Source organism: Malurus melanocephalus, unplaced genomic scaffold, assembly GCF_030028575.1.
Source record: "Malurus melanocephalus ecotype Western Australia unplaced genomic scaffold, MMel_1.1 scaffold_212, whole genome shotgun sequence".
NCBI lineage: Eukaryota > Metazoa > Chordata > Aves > Passeriformes > Maluridae > Malurus > Malurus melanocephalus.
Window position 1 is genome coordinate 630,178 of NW_026623444.1, and position 19,651 is coordinate 649,828.

The 19,651-nt window shown below is 39.7% G+C and overlaps 1 protein-coding gene across 1 annotated transcript in view; it reads right to left on the reverse strand.

The window, feature by feature from the left end:
* Nucleotides 1–6,236, reverse strand: part of DSCAM (DS cell adhesion molecule) — a 368,029-nt gene extending 361,793 nt beyond the window's left edge. Inside the window, exons 1-3 of the mRNA XM_057373994.1 lie at nucleotides 6,227–6,236; nucleotides 5,081–5,398; nucleotides 30–176 (exon numbers count right to left, since the gene is read on the reverse strand). Coding sequence (XP_057229977.1) covers nucleotides 30–176; nucleotides 5,081–5,398; nucleotides 6,227–6,236 — 475 coding nt within the window. The remainder of the gene's footprint in view (nucleotides 1–29; nucleotides 177–5,080; nucleotides 5,399–6,226) is intronic.
* Between the last annotated feature and the right edge of the window lie 13,415 nt (nucleotides 6,237–19,651).

Below are 19,651 nucleotides of genomic sequence, written 5' to 3' on the forward strand. Positions count from 1 at the left end.
AAAAAAAAAAAAAAGCCATAAGAGCCTACCTGAGACAAGCGAGACTGTGTCTTTCTCCCATGAGACAACAGTGATGTATGCCTCCACAGAGGAGGGGATAATGCACTTGAACACTGCTACATTGCCTCTCATGGCTTTCTGGTCCTCCACACGGACTGTATAGGGTTCCCGTAAAACTGTGGGGAAACAGGAGGGGTTGTTAGACACATTATTGCAGCCACAATCTCATCCCCTTTCTTGGTCAGCCTTGCAAAGCACCCTCAAGACTCAGGCTGGGAACTCTGACCTCAGCAAACACTTTTTTTTTGTGTTTTTGGACACATATTGATTGCTAGCTGGTATTAAAACATTCCCAGATATTTTTGTTTCCTCAACATCCGCATCTCCTGTTCTCTGTCCTTTCCTCGCCTGATTCTGGCAGGCTTGGGTAAGAACTGTGTATTTATGTGGGGAAATGGTGTTATTTATGTCACTTKTCTGGTTTCCCAAGCCATGTTTTCCTTCACAAAGGGTTTTTTGCTCTGTCAGAGAGCACAGAGTGCATGCAGGTGCTGTGTGTGTGTGAATCAGAAATCCAGGGGGAGAAGGTCATTGTCATTTAGGATTTTGAGGAAGTAAGAACCGAAGGAGAAAATTGATGGAGGTGACAGAGAGAGAAATGTAAATGTGTCAGAAACAGAGAAATGAGAGTAAGTGAGGAAAGAGCTCCATTTGATTGACCAGCCCTGAAAGAAATCAGTTAACGGTAAAAAAAATAAACAGAAACAAAGCCACAATTGTAATAAACAAAACCACGCTGTAATAAAAACCAACATGATTCAAGAAACATTTAGAATCAGAATATTATTCATTTTGAGTCTGAAAGAATTAATTTAATGGACAAAGGGAAAAATGAACAACTGGATGGACAGGGAGGACAAAAGCACAGCTGGAGAAACCCTTGCCACCAAACTAAAATTGTAGGGATGAGATGAAGTCGCACCAGGYAGGAGAATGGAAATCCTGAAATAATTCCATGAAGAGCAAAGGATGAACATTTCTGTGGGCAAGAGTTCATGGAGAAGGTGGCAGAGCAGAGAAGAAGGAGATGTTGTCTCCTACAGCAGTGAATGGGTGAGACAGAGCAGACAAACACAGCAGACTCTCCGTGGGATCACAAGGTCAAGGTGAGAGAAAAAGGAATCAGCACAGCCCAAACAAACCATTTCCATGAAAATAGGGATGAATGTGTTGTGTCTGAGATCTGTGTCTGCCTGTGATGCCTTAGGATTTTTAGTTTCTATATTTTCGTGTATCTGTATTCTTGTGCTTCTCTGTTACAACACTAAAGCTCCTGTTCTCCCATCTTTAGAYGAAACAATYCCTCTCTGAGCATGAATCCAAGGACACCTCAGAGCCCCAAAATAYRGAAACARCAGAGAATTGGGGGGAGCAAGTTTGGGGTGGGTGACATCATCACTTGAAGGTGTCATTGGGGAATTGAGRCCCTTCATGTTAATAAAAGAGAACTTATAAAAGGKGAAGATCTCGTGACTTGGGGTCAATTTTGGGTGCAGCCTCAGGAGGAGGCTTTGTCTGCCCTCAGTGTATCAATAGGCCTGRATTRAATTTCTCTGCTTTAKTYTCTTAACTTTGTCTGGCCTCTRTTTYAGGTGAGCCCTGTTTTAGGCATCACCTGAGGATAGGAGTTGGAAGAACGAGGCCAGTGCAGCAGCAATGCTGAGCTGCCACCTTACCGTGACATTTTTTGCCCACATATCCCATCCACAGACACAAACTCATGTACCAAATATGTTTAACCCCACTCATTCTAGCTGWAAAGTCAGTAAAACCTTTTCAGAATTTACAAAAGTGTTTCCATATACCAGCAGCACTGGAATTTCTAAATATCAGCTCCTCTTGGGGTGCATTTCAAGAAATAAAAGGCAGAGTGTTGAAATGTAACCACAGTGCTCAAAATGCAAACAGCATCAAGTTTTCAGGTCCKTTGTTACCTCTGCAAAAAAGAAGACTGAAGTTCTCCATCCCAAACATTGCTGTAACACAACTTTTAGAAGCCTTAACCAAAACTAAATAAATTTAATTTAAAATCTTTTTATACAAGAACAATTTTTTTCAATTTTTTTCCTATTACACTACTAATTTTTTGAAAGTTAATAATTTATTTATAATAATTTATTTATTTTTGAATAATTACATTTTTCATTATTTTTAAAATAATTTATTTATTTTTTAATCAAAGGTTAGGATTCTTAACCTTGTTATGAGTGCTAAACTGATATTATAAGCACCTTTAATGCAGAGACTTTACAACATTGGCTGCTCCGAGAGGAAGCAGCCCCCTAATCTTGTTCTACACCCAGGAAAAGGCACATTGATCAAATTAATGAGGCTGGCTTGTGCCTAATGCTCCTCTCCAGGCATCATTCCCAGGAAAGGCCAGTTTGGCAGCAGRATCCCAACTCTCTGCTGAAGGTATTTGTACTTTTCAGAACAGCTGGCCATTTTGAAAATCTGCCCAATTGATCATGTCAATAAAAGCCAACACAGAAACCATGTGGGACACAAAAACTGGAAAGAGGTTTATGCATTTCCTTGCTTAAAATAATTTACATTATTGTGATTTACGAGGCCCCTCAGCTATTTCCAGATCATAGTTTTGACAGTTTCCATGAATAAATTGCTGATTTTTACTTTTTCTGGGTTTTTTTAAATCCCAGGTCCCCAGATCATTAATTTATATGAGAATGTCAGCCTTTGCTAACAAAAAATATATATATATATATATATACTCTTCACTGCCATGCCTGCACAGGAAAGCTTGAAGATAAAATGGACACCTTTACTCCATGTGGGAGTGGCATGGAAAAGGAGTAAATTTGGGTGTCCAGTGTGGGGATTATGTTTTTCTGGGGGGAGTTTGGGGATGTTTGTTGCACTGTATGCAAAATTACAAGCAAACCTACAATTACATTGATCTGTGAGCTGGAATTCTTATATCTACTCTTGAAGAAGAAGGAAATAGAGGAAATAAGGAAAGGCCCTCCAAAATCCCATTAATTTGTGCCAGTCTGAAATATTGATCAGATTTCACATGAACAGAAATAATTTGCAAGTACCAGATAAAGAAATTAAGTTTCTCATTTCAAATTTGAGCAACACAGGTTTTATCATCTGAACATAAAATACACTTGACTGCCACGCACAGGAGACTCCCCAAATTGTATTTGTGGTTACACAAACCCTTGGAAAAGATTCTCACTAACAGCTCTGCTCTGCCACAAGGCACAGGGACAGCTCTGGCACACAGCATCAGTTCAGGGGAAAAAAGGGAACTTGTTCAGCTCGTTTTCCAAATCTCAGATTAACTGAGAAACTGAGCCAAATGGAGAAATTAGTGGGTATGGGGGAAAAGTTAAAAAGGGAAGGAAAAGAGTTGAAAGAGGCATTTCTGACTTGGCAAAAAAAAAAAAAAAAAAAAAAAAAAGAGTTTCTAATTAGGAGTCAATCAGCTGAAGCTACCAACTGCAAAGGCCCCTTTCTACCAGCACTTTTCAAAGCCCTTTTTTTTTTCAGGTGCTTTTTCTATTAGCAAGGTTGTTTCTCAAGCAGAGGAAGAAGTCCTGTTTTTGCAATCCATGGATGAATGGGTCAAATCCCATATCAAATGTTCTACACCTAAATGAACACCAGTTCAGAGCCTTAGCCAGCAATATGGCAAGTTTCAGCCTCCTTTGTGTCACCAGGTTAGTTTATATAAGAAATATGAAAATTTGAAAGTAATAATGGAAATATATACTGCCCAAAACATGTTCAAAATGGATACACATTAACAAATGTAGAAGAGACAAAAATAAATATTGTCTCTAAATAAAATTATACCCGACAGCTTGCCCATAAATCCATGAAAGTAAAACCAAAAACTCAGAAACCAGAACTGAGTTTCAAACGTAAAGTTGATTACAACGTGTTCCTATGAATCTTTGATTTTAAAGCTTTTTTTCTTTATGGACAATGAAATATTTTCAGAAAAAGCATAGACCATCATAGAACTCCCCATATATGTAACATGAAAACTTGCTTCTACTGGATGCTTCTTGTGCAAGAAAACCCACTCTTCTAGACTAAAATTTTAATGAGATGTGAATTTCATGGAAATCTGGTTTTTACTCTGACCTCCCAACTGCAGATCTCTGAATGTYAGCTTATTGTTAAGAAGAACAGAATACATTTTCTTATTTAAAAAGAAAGTCATAGGAAAATCTACTTGTTAACCATTCMGTTTTCCCTGTGAAACTCCTGTGAAGACAAATCTCCAAAGGAAGCGTTGTTTTCTTGTGAGAAAAGCCAAGCCTAACTCCACCAGCCATAAAGAGGTTCCAAGAATTTGCATTTGCCAAGGGTCAGCTCCCAGACTACTTTTTGTTTATTTGTTTGAATATTTTAATTAACGGAAGCAGGTAGACCAAAACCTTCAAAAACTCAGCAATTGTGTGTTTATGGGCTGTAACAAAAGGCCTGATTTTGATCCCTCTCTAATTCCCCACTGGCTGACCCAGCCAGTAAAGAAAACAGATGCAAAACCATCCTGCTCATTTGCATATTTTAACTTAAAGAGGAAGCATTGGACCCACATCCATCACTGAATCATTGGAGGAGACATGAATTTCTCTCTCAAAACCAAGCACAAGTGACCACAAGCAAATGAGGAGAGCCATGATTTTAGGCCAAACATTCCTCTTTTATTCCAGCCCTCTCACAAAATCCAAATTCATCTTTTTCTCACACACCTCTTCAATGTGCAAGTCTGATTGTTAATTTCATTATCAGTTCATTTTTCCTTATATTTGTGTTTAACCGATCTTTGGAAAATTTTCAACCCCAAAATGATGAGGAGAGGAGAGGGAGAGGGAGAGGAGAGGGAGAGGAGAGGATTTACAGTATTATTTTATATTTTTAGGAGTTCAGAGGTTGCACTTCTGGCCCATCTCCTTTGATTCATATCTGCTGCTGCTCTTTGAAACACCCAAGTTCCCTCCCTCCTCAGTCCCATCCAAATCCATCAAAGCYCTCCACTTACCAGCCTTAATGTGAACATCCTGACTCCTGATTTTCCCTGAAGGATTTTCAGCTGTGCAATAGTAAGTGTTATCATGGATTAAGTTATTAAAGCTTGAAGGAGGGAAGGGGAAGATTTGGAGAGTGCCATTGGGGTGGACGTGGCGGATCCCTGGGACATCGTAGATCTCCTCGCCCGTCGCTAGGTACCATCTGAGCGTCACCGGGGGGATCCCCGCTGCTGGACAGGGTACCAGAGTCCCTGTGGTGCTAGCAAACACTACCTCTTGCAGAGATGCATTGACAAAGTAGAGACTGGCGTGTAGCTCTTCACTGAAAACTGCAAGACAGAAAGAAAAGAAAGGGCAAACCRTGAAAATCTGAGAAATTTCAGCCACGCGCGAAATTTGACACCGCCGTCGAATCAAACGCGATGCCCAGGGAAGGCAATCAAAGCTGCTAATGCCAGCTCGAATAAAATGTTTCTCTTTTTCAAAGAAAACATCACCAGTTTAAACACAGTAAGCGGTTTACACCCAGAATTAAAATGAGAAGCCCTTTTTGGTGCAAACTGAGGCACAACTCCCGTGCTTGATGAGGCAATGCTCTTTGTACAGCCTGAAAAAACCTATCAGTAATCTGCTTTTATGAAATTTCCAGCGAATAAATTTCTGCCTGGAATACAGGTATTTTCTGTTAGCCTCTCTAAATTTATTATGGCAGTCTTTCCATGGCAAAAAAATTATACATAAAGTAATAAAAAGAACWGAGCAAACAGAGAAAAAAATTCCCGGTAACTCCTTAATAGTAATACATATCTATACTTAATACTGATAAAGCTTAATAAATGCTTTATATCATTTGGTCAGGTCTTCCTAGCAGGGATCTGTAAACTTAGGTGCTTGTGATAATCTTGGTTCTGCCATCCATGTGACTACAGTCCCCCTCCCAAACTTAAACCGTGGATTCTACAACATTGAAAAGAGTGTTAGAGCATGAGATTTACCACTCCTGCCATGGGCTATTGAGCTCTCACTGCAGGGATTGAAGGCTCCAGGTGGTTTTAAGGTTCCCCAACATTTCCTCTGAAACACCTTGCAAACTTTCTGTGTTGGAGAGCTGATAAGCCAAAYACATGATTTTTGTTTTCCAGTAAATGGTAGGATACATCCCAACATCACCAATCTGCTTTAAATTTGCATATAGTGCTCGTTTGTAAAAAAAAAAAATTTGCCAGTTTTGCTTGAGACCAACACAGAGACTTGGGTATTTCATTGTATCTCAAATGAGTAGATTCTGACAGGATTTTCTAAAGAAAAGCTGGTAAGGAATGAGTTTTTGAAAAGGTGACCACAGTGCGTCAGATCCCAGCGAGCAGTGATGAGACAGTTTTCAGAGTGGCCTTCATGTGCACAAGATGGATTCTATTCCTGCAGAAARAACTTGAAATTCCATTGCTGAGCCATGAAGTGCCTGGTCTACCTCTGCCTCTGCATTTTTGGAGCATGAAATAGATAAGTTTTTCCTTCTCTCTTTTGGTATCTTGCAAAGATACACAGTGGGAAGATGTTCTCTTCTAAATATCATCAGGAGAGACTCRAAAGAGAGCAGAAGTGGCTCTGGGAATCCCTGGAAATTAAAGAAAAAGAAAGACCCTGCCCAAGAAAGACRTCTGGCATGCAGGAGACAGATAAATGAGCAACACAGAGAAGGTTGGAAGGAAATTTTGAGATTCAGAAAGGAGAAATTTCAGCTCTGGAGGTGAGTTCCTGCATTTAGCTGAGGCAGGTGCCAGCACAAAGKCCCTTGTAAGAGAAATTCCACTAGTTGGTGCAATCCCAAGAGGAAGTTGGGCATCTGGAGTGGAAAAATAGGCACAATAGGGCTCAGCACAGGAAGAAGCTGAATCCTGATTCAGGACTGAATAAGATGGTGCCACTTTTACATAATCACATTTCTAATTATAGCTGTACTTTGAAGCGGAGAATGGTATTGTTGGTAACATAATAGAGAACTAAAAAAAAAAGAAAAAAAACAATTTGGCATTGTTCATCTGCTGTACAAGCTTTTCTCTGCAAACACAAATGAAACAATCAACAGGGCATTTAAATTTCCATTGGCCAACAAGATATGCACGTAGAAGTAATAAACACAGCTCACATTTGCCAGCTTTTATTACGCTGGGCTGCTTCTTAACAGATATTCCAGCAAAACCAACAGAATTCCTGGCCGAGAACAAAGGAGAAATACCAGATTACAAATTCTCTACAAAAATAGAGAATATCAGGAGCTCTGTTTGACACTTCCATAGAATCTAACTTCCCAATCAAATGCAGCACAGCTGAACTAGAGACTCATACWAACAGCACATAACAATGAATTTTTCCAGCTGCTTTGTATCCCCCGTAGAAGCTTTCACTGCTTTTTGACAAACTTTCYATCCACCAGCCCATACAATAGAGCTTCATTTTAAACCAGCATCTGCTGCACATTCATCTTARTGGCAGCCCCAAACACACCAAGATCCCTGGAAAATAATCATGGTGCTGTAATGCACACACATATACACAGTGCTGACAGCCCAGATGCTTTTTGTGGTGGAATTCACTGTGTAAGCTATGGCAAAAATGGGATTTCAGAAGCTTTTATTAAAAAGATATTTCTCYTCAGCATTCCATAGGAAGAAAGGGATTAGCTGAATGACAGAATAAGGGATTTACGGAAGGCTGATTAAAACTGAGACAAGTCAAAGAAGATGTGTAATTGTATTTTACTTAATGAAAAAATATGGTCTAATAAAACACTGTATTTTCCAGTCAGCAGAAGCAGCTCAGACTAAGAGTTACAAGGGAGAGGAGTAGGGGAAGCTGATGGAAGTGATGCAAAAGAAGCAAAGAGAAATAACTGAAGAATGACCAAAAAAAAGGCAATAATTGAAGAGAAAATAATATCAAAGAACTGAAAACTCTGCACTTGGTCTGGATAGAGATGACATCAGTTAGCAGTGCAAGAGAAGAAAACTGATAATTCTTGAGGGAACAAAAGGAAAGCTGAGCTTCAGGTGCCCCAGCTGGAATGGAAAGGTGACAAACAGCCTACACCTGCGAGTGCTTTGGGGCAAGAAGGCAGAGATTTGTGTCCTCAGCTGAGTGGTTGGAGGAGAACATCAACATCTTATCAGATCAAAGGACAAGAAGCACTTCTGGAGTCTCAGGCTCAAGAGACACCAGGATCTCATTCATAGGAGAATGGGAAGAGAGGGAGGGGAAGGGAGTGGATAAATTTTTTGCAAGTTCAATCAGCATTCCTTACTCTCAACTGCTTGAAGCGATAAGAGGAACTGCCAAAGCATCAGAGCCAAGGAAATTTCTCCTGCTTTTCAGGGGACAGAACCCTGCCAAGCTGTGCTTAGCAAAGTGCTGGAATCGTCAGCCAGGTCCAACATTTCTCTTAGCATTTGGGAAATCTCTTGTCAGCTGAACTGGTTCTTTACACCAAGCTGGTCAGYGGGGCTGGGAGCTGATCTCCCTCAGCACTGTGAGCCAGGCTGGGCAGGTGGAACTGGGATGGACACACAGGTATGAGGCTGGSTTTGGCATTTCCAACACCTGTGGCTATTGGCATGGCTAAGAATTGAGTCATTTTTTGTTTTTACAAAGGTGGCCTTTTCTCTTTTCAGGCAGGCCACTCCTCCAGGTCTGCGCAACTCCTACATCTGTACATGCTGAGGATTGAAGGTCTTCTACAAGGACACAGACAATACCTGTGGTGATATTCCTGCCTGTGAGGGTGGGATTTGTCGAGGCTTCCCAAGACAAAACAGTTTTTTCTCTCCTTTTTGTTGGGCAAAAGGGGTTGTCACTAAGGTGTGAGAGAGAAGATCTTACATTTAAATTTCAGTGCTGGATCAGGCTTGGGCTTGCCCTATGTAGGATCTGGTGACAAGGAGGGATCAGCACCCACAGAGAGAAGAAAGAAGGCACGAGAAAGACAAAACCATGAAACCATCTGTCCTCTTCCCTCCCTCCACCATATTTTGCTTTTCTTAAACTTTGTTAAGAGCTTGATGTGTTGATAGGAACACWCAGTTTTTAACTGCTAAARGGAATGTGGCTCATCCTGTTTGGTGCCTGTTTCACTTGGCTGAGAAGATGCCTGCAAAACATTTTCCAAATGGCAGCTTTGTCTGAAATGTGTTGTCCCATCGTGGTACAAAGCAGTTCCAGCTGTCTGCCATTCCAAGTTCAGCAAACCCTTCAAATCACTTCACCTGCAAGAACCTTTACCCTAAAGAGGCCAAAAGTGAAAACTTCCCTGGGGTTTGYGTGAAACAAAAGAAAATTTTGTGTCTGCTCAGCTCGGTGCCAGAATGCAACGCCAAGACTTGGTGCTGTACATAATTCCTTTTCATCGTGTTCTGTTTCATCTTTTAGTAAGTTTAAATAACACCTCTGTGATTTTGGGGTTATTTTTTTGGGCCTCTTTTTATTTTTCCAAAGCCCTCTTCCCATAATCTGCAGTTAAAGCCCCAGTTTTCCCTGCAATTCTTGAAAAAACTGAAATAATTTCAGGCAAGAGACATCAAGTATACTCAAAAATATGAATAAAATGTCTCTGAAAAATTAATTGATACTTATATTTAATTCCCCTTCTCTGCCCTTTTCAAGGGCTAAATGCCATTCCTGCAAGTGGAAAGTTTGGTCTTAAATGAATAACAATTTCAAACTAAGGGAAAAATTAGTTCTCATCCATTTGATTAATCAAATCCAGCATGAAATATTTATATAGATAAATTAAAAGATAYGAATCAAAGTGAAAGTCTGGAGCCAAGAGACCACTGAGATTATTTAGATAAAATAAGAATCAAAGCAGAAAAGATAAATTATGTAATTAAGCAGTCGACTGCACTCCTGCTCTACAGCAGGTTTAGAGAAACTGCCTGAACTGTGTGGAACTTAAGGTTTGCCACAGCCTTGGACATCGGTGCTTGCTCTCTTTTTTTCCTCAGTGATGTTGTGATTGATAAACTGGGCAATAATCTAGTTTTTTTTCAAATTTAATCGATCGTATAAGCTGCCAGCTTAAAATCAAATAATTTTTCACTTTTAAATACAGCTGCCTAAACACAAGAAACATAGAAGCAAACCCAAATAGCATAAGAAAAAGAAGAAAATAAAAGAAAATAAAGGACAGTATGGAATAAAGTCTAAGCTTTGTCTGTGCCAGAAATCAGTGATTCAAGGACACCCCTTCTCCTGAAAGCTCCTTCTTGGTGCTGAGCTTGGAATGGCAGCACCTGGGACTGCTTTCTACCATGATGGGTCAGCACATTCCAGGAAAAGCTGCCATTTGGAAAATGTTTTGCAGGTGTCATCTCAACTACATCAATGAGGCATCAAGGATGAGCCACATTCCCTTTAGCAGTTTAAAAACAAAGAACCTGTGTGCTCTTATCAACACATCTCTAATCAAAGTTTAGGAAAAACAATAAAATATCAATATCCTGTCTGCCTTCTGGAAGAAGGCTTTCCTAACACAGGCATTGAGCAGTTTTTTGGGCCATCTCCACATGTAATGAAAAAAAAAAAAAAAAAAGAGCCCAGGCTCATCTGAGACTCTGCTTTGATGGGACCAAGCAGTCACTTCATTTGGACCATCCTCTCCAGCAGACAGAGAGAGATTGGGACAACTTCCCAGATTTCTTGGATATCTCAGTTAACTGGAGAAGTTCAGCACAGTTGCCCCAATATTTTTATTTTCTGGGTGGATGTTTTTTGTCTGCAGTTCCAGGTCCTTGTRCTGTGAGTTCAGCCTGTCTGGCTCACTCAAGAGCCTAAAAGCATCACAGCCTTTRCCTGTCCTGACACCAGCAATTACTAAATGCATCTCCAGGCTTCAAAAATACTCAAAAAAATGGGATGGTTTTGCTGATTTGCTTTTGTTTTGGTGCAGGAGGTGGCGTGTAAAAAGCAGCAGCAGAATCAGAGCAAAAAAAGACAAAGGTCAGAGAATATTCTGAGTTGGAGGGGACYCGCAAGGATTACCAAGTCCAAACTCCTGGTCCTGCACAGGATCATCCCCAAGAATCAGGCCAGATGTTCCCTCTCATCCCATCCCAAAAGAAGGCAGGGAAAAGAGGTGTAAAACAGATTATTTGCCAAAATGGAAAAAATAATGTAATGAGACAGGTAAAAATCAGAAGGATTTTAAGACTCAAGGAGCTCCTCAGGCTCTCACACCCCTTGAAAGATCTCCTGTCAGCCAGACAGATCCTTTTTCACTGGCCTGAAATCAGAGCAAGAAGCCGGCAAGAAAACATCATTGTGACCAGAGTCATTAAAGACATATGGCTAGAGACCTAAATAGAACAAAAGACCCAATCATAGCAAAATAATTGAGAAATTTATAAAACAGAGAATTTAAGCCCCATTTTTCATATGGTCAGTGAAAAATATTGAAATCCTTCTTAATAGAGGAAAATAAAATATTGATTTTTCACTGTAAAGGCAAATGTCTTTTAAGATGATTTAATGGAATTAATCTAAAAAGCAGTCAAAAAAAAACCCCAGACCGAGTCTTGTAGGAAAATGGCTGAAACCATCTGAACAATAAATTATATTTGAGGAAACTGAATTACCAGGATCGTACTACAGGTTAATTACCCTGTTGACATCCAAACAATACACTATGCTAAGATAATCTCTTTTGCATAAACACAAACAGAGAGAACTGATAAATGAAACATTTCTGAATGTGTTGCTGTGCCTTTCAAACCAGTTGCAGAAACATTACAAATGCAATCACAAATATGCTGATTACTCAGAACACAGGCAGAGAGAGGCTGGGTGGGTGTTAGGGTGCAATGATGGTGARCTGTGTCACTATTTAGGAKAATTTTTTATTGTTTTTCAAGACCCTATCCTGCATCACCATGACTGGGATTTAAAAAAAAAAAAAAAAAAAAAAGAAGAAAAAGAAGAAGGCTAAATTGGCCTCTTTTCCTCYCCTACGTCTCCCCTTGATGAACTAAAAAAAGCCCTTATTTGAAAAGAATCAAAACCTGATTAGACACTTACAAACAAGGATGTTATAATCACTACTCAATTATCCAGTAACAGGCTATGCAAAGTGACCTAGAGAAATTACTCCAGCTATTGTGGGAAGATCAGAGTGATGAGGCATTACAATAATCCATCTGTGATCGTGTCTCCCTCTAGGGGTTTTATCTAATGACTAACACACAAGGTTGATAAATATTATAAATTTTATTAGAGCAAGGGTAAAGCAAATGTGCTTTTACAACGTTGGCTTTGATTCTGGCTCCAGATAGGAATTTCTCATGCTCCTCTAAATTGATGAGGATTGAATATTCCTAGGTGTTTGAGGGGAAGGAGGCTAAAACACAATTCACATGAAAAAAGGCAAGGTAGGTAAATTCAAGAAGAGGAAAACAGCACTGGATAAAAATGCTCTGGCCAGACTTCAAGGTAAGTCTTACTAAAAAGGAATTAATACGATGGAGRAAAGTGAAAGCAGCCCTAGAGAAGAATTATGAGGGAATGCTAAAACCAAAATAGCTTTAACATGGAAAACAAAATTAAATCAACACCACAGAGTTATTTGATATTACAAATATAATTAGCAAAGAGATGAAGRTATTAAACTGATACAAATACAAAATCACCCATTAAGCACCTCCACCCATAACAGCTCCAAGCCAAGTCAACAAAGGGGAGCACAATTCTTCCCACAATATAAAACTCACAGTGCAGAACTATTTCCCATATATTGTGCTGTGTAAGGGTGGCCAGTATTTTAGGGCTAACCAGTATAAATTCACTATGTGTCCACCAAAAAAAAACAGAAAAAAAATACGCTTTTTCAAATTGTTCAGTGTGCCAGAGCTCAGCCTTTTATTCCAAATGGTTACTCGTTGGAATCAATTTCAAAATCAGAACCACTAATGAGGATAATTAAGTATGCAGTTGGTTTTGCCTACAAATAATAATCACTACGGAAAAAAAGCACTCAGCGTTACATTATCATTCTCAGAGGACAGAAACTTCCATTAAATCAAAGCAGACTTCCACAATTAAAAGGAAAGGTCCTCAGGTGAAACCATAAAAAGGAGAGGATTCACAAGGCAGGGGCAGAAATGTGGTTTTGGTGGAGTGCCCAAATGCAGAGCGGTAAATGCAAGAGATGCAACTGATGGGANAGAGCGGTAAATGCAAGAGATGCAACTGATGGGACCCTTTAATCAGTTAAAGAGAAATACTCTGTTTGTGGTTTAAAAAAATTTAAAAAATTTAAAAAATTAAAAAGAGGAAAAAAAATAACCAAAACCAAACGAAACCAAAGAAAAACAAACACACAAACAAAAAAAAAAAAAAAAAAAAAAAAAAAAAAAAAAAAAAAAAAAACAACAAAAAAAAAAAAAAAAAAACCCCACAACAAACCAAACAAACAAAAAAAGAACCAACCAACCAACCAACCAAAAGAAAAAACCAAACAAAAAAAAACCCCAAAACCACAAAACAAATAATTCTCCTCCAGATAACTGTCAGCCTGTGAACAAAAAATATGCATCTATGCATGTTGAACCCCAAAACCCAATTSCACTCATTCCTGTCATAAGGAACACACTGCAAGAACACTGAAAAGAATGGGGCAGAGGTGAGAGAAGAGGCTCAGATTTCTTTTTCTCTCAATAATATTTAATCAGCAAGAGAAATAATTAGATGYGTCTCAGGGTTCTGAAAAATGGAATTAATCCATATTTGTAGAACTTTTAACTGGTTTATAAATTATCCGGTTTTCCATAAACAGAGMCATTATTTTCAAGGACTTGTTGGCTGAGATTTAACAGGTTTCAGTGTGGGACTTGTGTTCAAATGCTGCACTTGACCTAACGTTTCTTGGAGAGTCCTGATGGCCACCAGCTTCACATCCTAACGGGAATACAGAGATTTACAAATAAACAAYAGCAAAGCCGAGCATATTTTTCATTGTACATGTGCACAAAAGAGACAAATTTTTAAAAAATYATCCCTTCTGCAGAAAAATAAAGGTGAAACAAATCAAAATGTTCAGTGAACATTATCAAGTGTCAAAATGCTTCACAAAATTCTAAGAGGGTATGTTTTAGAGCAGAAAGAAGCTTCATTTTGAGTCTCGCAGTCTGGTCACTTCTGTATTATTTTTCCTACATCCCAGATGAAAGCTCTGATGCTCATGAAAAACACAGCATCAAGGATCTTTTATTTGGATGCAGGGAACAGCCAGGGACAGGATCTGGGATAGGATCTGGGACAGGGTCTGGGACAGGATCTGGGGCAGGATCTGGGGCAGGATCTGGGATAGGATCTGGGGCAGGATCTGGGACAGGGTCTCAGGCAGGATTTGGGGCAGGGTCTGGGACAGCCCAGGGACAGGATCTTGTCCTTTGGGTTTTCACATGGGTGAGCTCTGCCTGTGGTGAGTGAGTGAACCCCACTGCCCTCASCAGAGCAAGAAAGCCTCCCAACCACCCAGCTAGGAAACTAAAAAGGGAAAAAAACCCAAAATGCCAAGAGATTTTCGAAGCACAACCTCTCAGCTCTGTTATTCCACACCACTGTTGYTCCCAAGTACCTGCGAAAGCAGTACACAAAAGATAAATCAAACAAATGGCTTCAAATGGAAAGAGTTTAGGCTTAGACAGGATTTTAGGAAGGAATTCATCCCTGTGAGGRTGATAGGACCCTGGCATAGGGTGYCCAGAGAGGCTGTGGATGCTCCATCCMTGGAAGAGTTCAAGGCCAAGGTTGGACAAGACTCTAAACAACCYGGGATAGTGGAAGGTGAGAGGATCTTTCAGTTCCCTCCCAACCCAAACYATTCCATGGTTCTAYAATGCCACTGAAACTCCCAAAAAGCCTTCAGGAGTTCTCCCCATTGATGATGACAGKTTCTGTGGGCTCCTGCATTTACAGCCTGGAAGCAATCATTGTGATCACAGCTGAAATGTGCCTTAAAAGTTTCTGAAAATCCAAAGCAGGGTTGGATACACCCCACAGAAAGCTCTGCTCCAAAACTATGAGGGGAGAGAGGGARAAGGGAAACAGAGAGGAAGACCTGGATGATGCCTGGCTGTACCCATTCTAAGCCACTTGGGGGGAAATGCTTTTCCTGGATATAAGCATGAGAATCTGAAATGTGCAGGCAGCCAGCAGCACACAAAACACAAGGTTTCACTGCAAGAAATCACACTAAGAGTGCTATGGACATTGGRTGTTGAAAGAAAATGCAGGAAGAATCAGGTGAAAGCTTTGGTRGCACAGCATTTCTGACACTGACGTAATTTTGTACATTTGGTAGTCCCTGCTAAAGGAAAATGCAAAACCTTCCCACTGTGGCAATAACAAACAGAGCAACCCCTGTTGCTCTGAAAAACAGAGTTCTTCCAGAAATTGTTGAAGAGATGAGCAACTCTGAACTCTATTTTATTTTCTAATCAGGAAATACTGGGCTAATATTAATGTGGTGCATTTTTTTTGCATCACATTATATAAAATATAAAAATATAAAAGTATTCCCATTYAGGAAGCCTAAATTTTGTGTCCCTCTCTCCCTCCCCATCATGATTCTGCCCCTTCTGTGTCAAAGTTGAGCTGCAAGGGATTTAAGCAGGAGCAAGTCCTTATTCCACAAGTCAAGAGAAAGAGGCCAGGGCACCTGAAAATGCAGGAATGGAAGAAATTCCCAAGTCAAAGGAAAGAAAATACAGACCCTTGAAAATGAATCTGAAGGGAGAGGATGCCTGGGCTCTGTGGAGCAGCCCTTTGCCTGGATCAGAAACTCCTCCATGACCACAAATCCACCTGGCATTTGGATTTCCTCCTCTGCAGGGGTTTTCCAAGCCRCTGCAGAACACGCATCACGTCTTGAACGTTTCGCTGCACACGCTGGATTTTTCCAGCCGTGGGGACAAATTCTGGGAGTGACAGAATTCCTGGTGACAGCTCGCCTGTCACATCAGCCGGGGCTGGCTGGGGCTGAGTCACAGCAGCACAGCAAGGGCAGCTCCAAAATCAGCACCAGCCACGGAGTGAAGAGGGCACAGCTGCCTGTCTGGCTCGGGGGATGGCTCCAGAGTAATGTACAGTCAAAATAAAAAATAAAAATATAATAAAAGGGAGGGAGGAAGGAAAAAGGAGGAACCCGCAAAACCCACACAGCACAAACAGCCAGTGCCAACAGAGCTGAGAAATCTCACTGCTATAAAGAATGTAGAAATTGTGTATCATACGATTTTAATGATGAAATTGCTGATAGGGTCTCAAAGTGATTTGGCCCTATTAATCACGAAAATAAACCCAGGACCGACATAGGCACAGAGTAAATGCTAAAACACAAAAATAATATAATCACATCATATCATATCATATCATATCATATCATATCATATCATATCATATCATAATCATAATCATACCATGCTATAATAAAATATCATATATTATAATATAATGCTACATATATATAAGGACATGGAGTGACAGGACAAGGGGGAATGACCTYAAGCTGAAAGAGGRCAGGGYCAGATGGGATATTGGGCAGGAATTGTTCCCTGGGAGGGTGGGCAGGCCCTGGCACAGGGTGCCCAGAGAAGCTGTGGCTGCCCCTGGATCCCTTTGAGTGCCCAAGGCCAGGCTGGACATCGGGGCTGGGAACAGCCTGGGACAGTGGGAGGTGTCCCTGCCATGGCTGGGGTGGCACTGGATGATTTTTAAGCTTCCTTCCAACCAAACCCTTCCATTCTGTGACAATGAAGCAGAGATTATTACTGTTKGGTTATTGCTCACATTTTTTTACTAAACTGCTTCCAAGATCACCATGATGTGCTGATTTTTGCTTGTATCTCACTAAATTMAAAGAAAGGAAAGTGCCCTGGCATTCTTGGTTATTTTTATAGAAGATTAGATCTATGACAAGCTACTGCAATCTTAATTAAAAAGAATACCAAAAAAGCTAGATTTTTCACTYTATCTATCACTTGAAGGGGAAAGGAAAAAAGGATGAAAAGGAGAAAAAAGGCAGATGCAAAACAAGTCTTCAGGATTTAATTTCRTTTCTTAACAAAGCCAACCAAATAACTTATGGAATGTTCACTACTTGAACAAATATAACCTACTACTTTTTTGTTATGGATTTAATGTAAAATTCATACAATGTAGCATGCAAAGAAAAAAAAAATTATTATTATAAATTACACACAGTCCATTACATTTTTGTTACTCAGTGAGTAGCAAAAACTCAGGAAGTTGGGTTTTGCTGGAGGAGGAGATGTTTTAAGAAGAAGAAATTAAATATATCTAAAATAAAATTAAGCAATAACATAACTCAATTTTAATACAGCATCTAAAATGAAGGAGAGATGCTACCAATGTAAAAATAAGTTGTCCGAGAATATTTTAACATTCTGACTGATCCCAAGATAGCATTCAGTTTGGAAATGGCAAGTTTAGCATGTTAAATCAGCTGAGGAATAGAAATACATATTAAAATACTTTGAGGATGGCTACAGAATRAGTATATAACACACATTTCTATATTATATACTCTTGAAAAAACACAAGACTAACTTGCCTTGAATGCCTCTTCATTTACTTGAAAAATTACCATGACTTGCTGAGCTGTTACTTGGAAATTYCTGGTTTTCATTTTGCTCTCCACATCAGGATTTCTGTGTCACATCAGGGCAATCACAAGCCTCAAAGATCAACAGCAAAACCCAGCATTCTTTGAACTTAATTGAAATTTGAACAATTAAATACCAGTGATAACCTGTGCATGGGCCTTTCCTGTGTGTTCTAGGCATTTTTAAAAAACAACCTATCACTTCTTTACTGAAATGAAATAAAAATGAAGTCCCTGCACCTTCTTGCAGCCAAGGCAGGTATTTCTGACCACACTGGTGATGGTTCAGCCTGAACAAACCTGTTCCCTTCCAGCTTCCCTTGTGAACACTTTACAGAGACCAAGCCTCAAGAGAACTGCACAAATTCATTTATTTTGTCATCACTTTTGGGAGAAGGATGACAACATCCTACATAAATCTTAGCAAAAGGAAAAAGAATTCTTCAGTGTTCAGTTTCTTTTTTAAAAAAATAAATCACAACCTTTTATTTGTCCAACAGCAGAATAGGGTGTTAGTCCAAATATCCAAGTACCCATCAACAGTGGCTGATAAAGGATGTTTACGAAAAGTCTTTCACAATCCTTTCCCAGTGGTGACAGCTAATTTTAGGCCCAGTATCACACAAATAACTAGAATTACCTTTGCTGTTTGCAGTGGTCTGCACTTATTTTCTTCCCCAATTGCCATTTTATTCCCCATTATCTCATGATCTTTCTAACTCTTTGCAGCCTGACTTCTGTGCATTTTGGGCTCTCTTGCATAGGGTTCCATCAGAAGACTTTAATATTTATCAACTTCTTCAGTTCATTTCTGTCAACCAACCCCTGAGCCAGCACAGATCACTGACAGCGTTTTCTCTCCAGCAGGAAAATCAATTATGTGTTTCCTATTCCTTTCCTAGCCTATCATTAATCTACGTGAGGACCTCTCTTACCCATGGCATCTTTTTCCAGATGACATTTTGATGAACTTCTTTTAAAAACCTGGTTATGTTATACTGACTACATTCTCCTTGCCCRCCTGCTTCGATTCCCTCAAAGAAAAAAATTGGAATAATTTGCCAAGCACGACTTTCTTTGCTAAGTCTGTCAGATTTCTTTCCTGGTACATTTTATTTATTTATGTCTTCTTAAAATTTTGTTCTTTAAGACCTGATAATTTATACTTCTCTACCTTAGTCCTTTAAGACAACRAAAACCTGTGACATTAAGAGCTCCAAGAAAAACAGCAGAGTTACAGCAATCCTGAACTCAGAAAGTCAATTTGGTGAGTGCAGAGAATTCATGGAGCCTTTCTGGAGAGCCTTCACCTCCCTAAACACTTCCTTTGCTCTGTATCAGGTTCATCAGGTCTTCTGTGCTCGAGGGGAGTTACTTCCCAAAATCTGCTTTAGTCTTTGTTGTGAACAWGGATTTCACTTGCTAAGGTTTACAGACTTGTTTTACTGTTGGGCAACACAYAAAATGAAGGATGCTTCTAAAAGCTCTGTGTGCTCTCCTGCCCACCATTCAGATGGGTGTACAGGAAAATACACATTGGATGTCTGGCCTTTGTAGAAGTTTAAAAAAATATTTTAAATCCATTTTCTAGCACCAGTTCCTTCGGGATTGAGATGCTTTTTTCCAGATGCCCATTTTCAAATGCTTATGCCATTTGGGAGATTTCTAGGTTTGCTATTTTTCACCTTCACTTTATCATCATTTCTCCAAGACTGTAGGATTTAATGTGGTTGATCCTCAAGATTTCATCTCTGGAAGATGAATTCCCACCAAGTACATGAGAACTTCTTACCAATCACCTCCACACTTGTCAAATCCCCTTCTCTTTGAGTCTAAAACCATCTGTTTGCTCATCCTGTTTTGGTTTGTATCACATCTCAACTTACCTTCAGAAATTTTCCTTTCCTGTAAA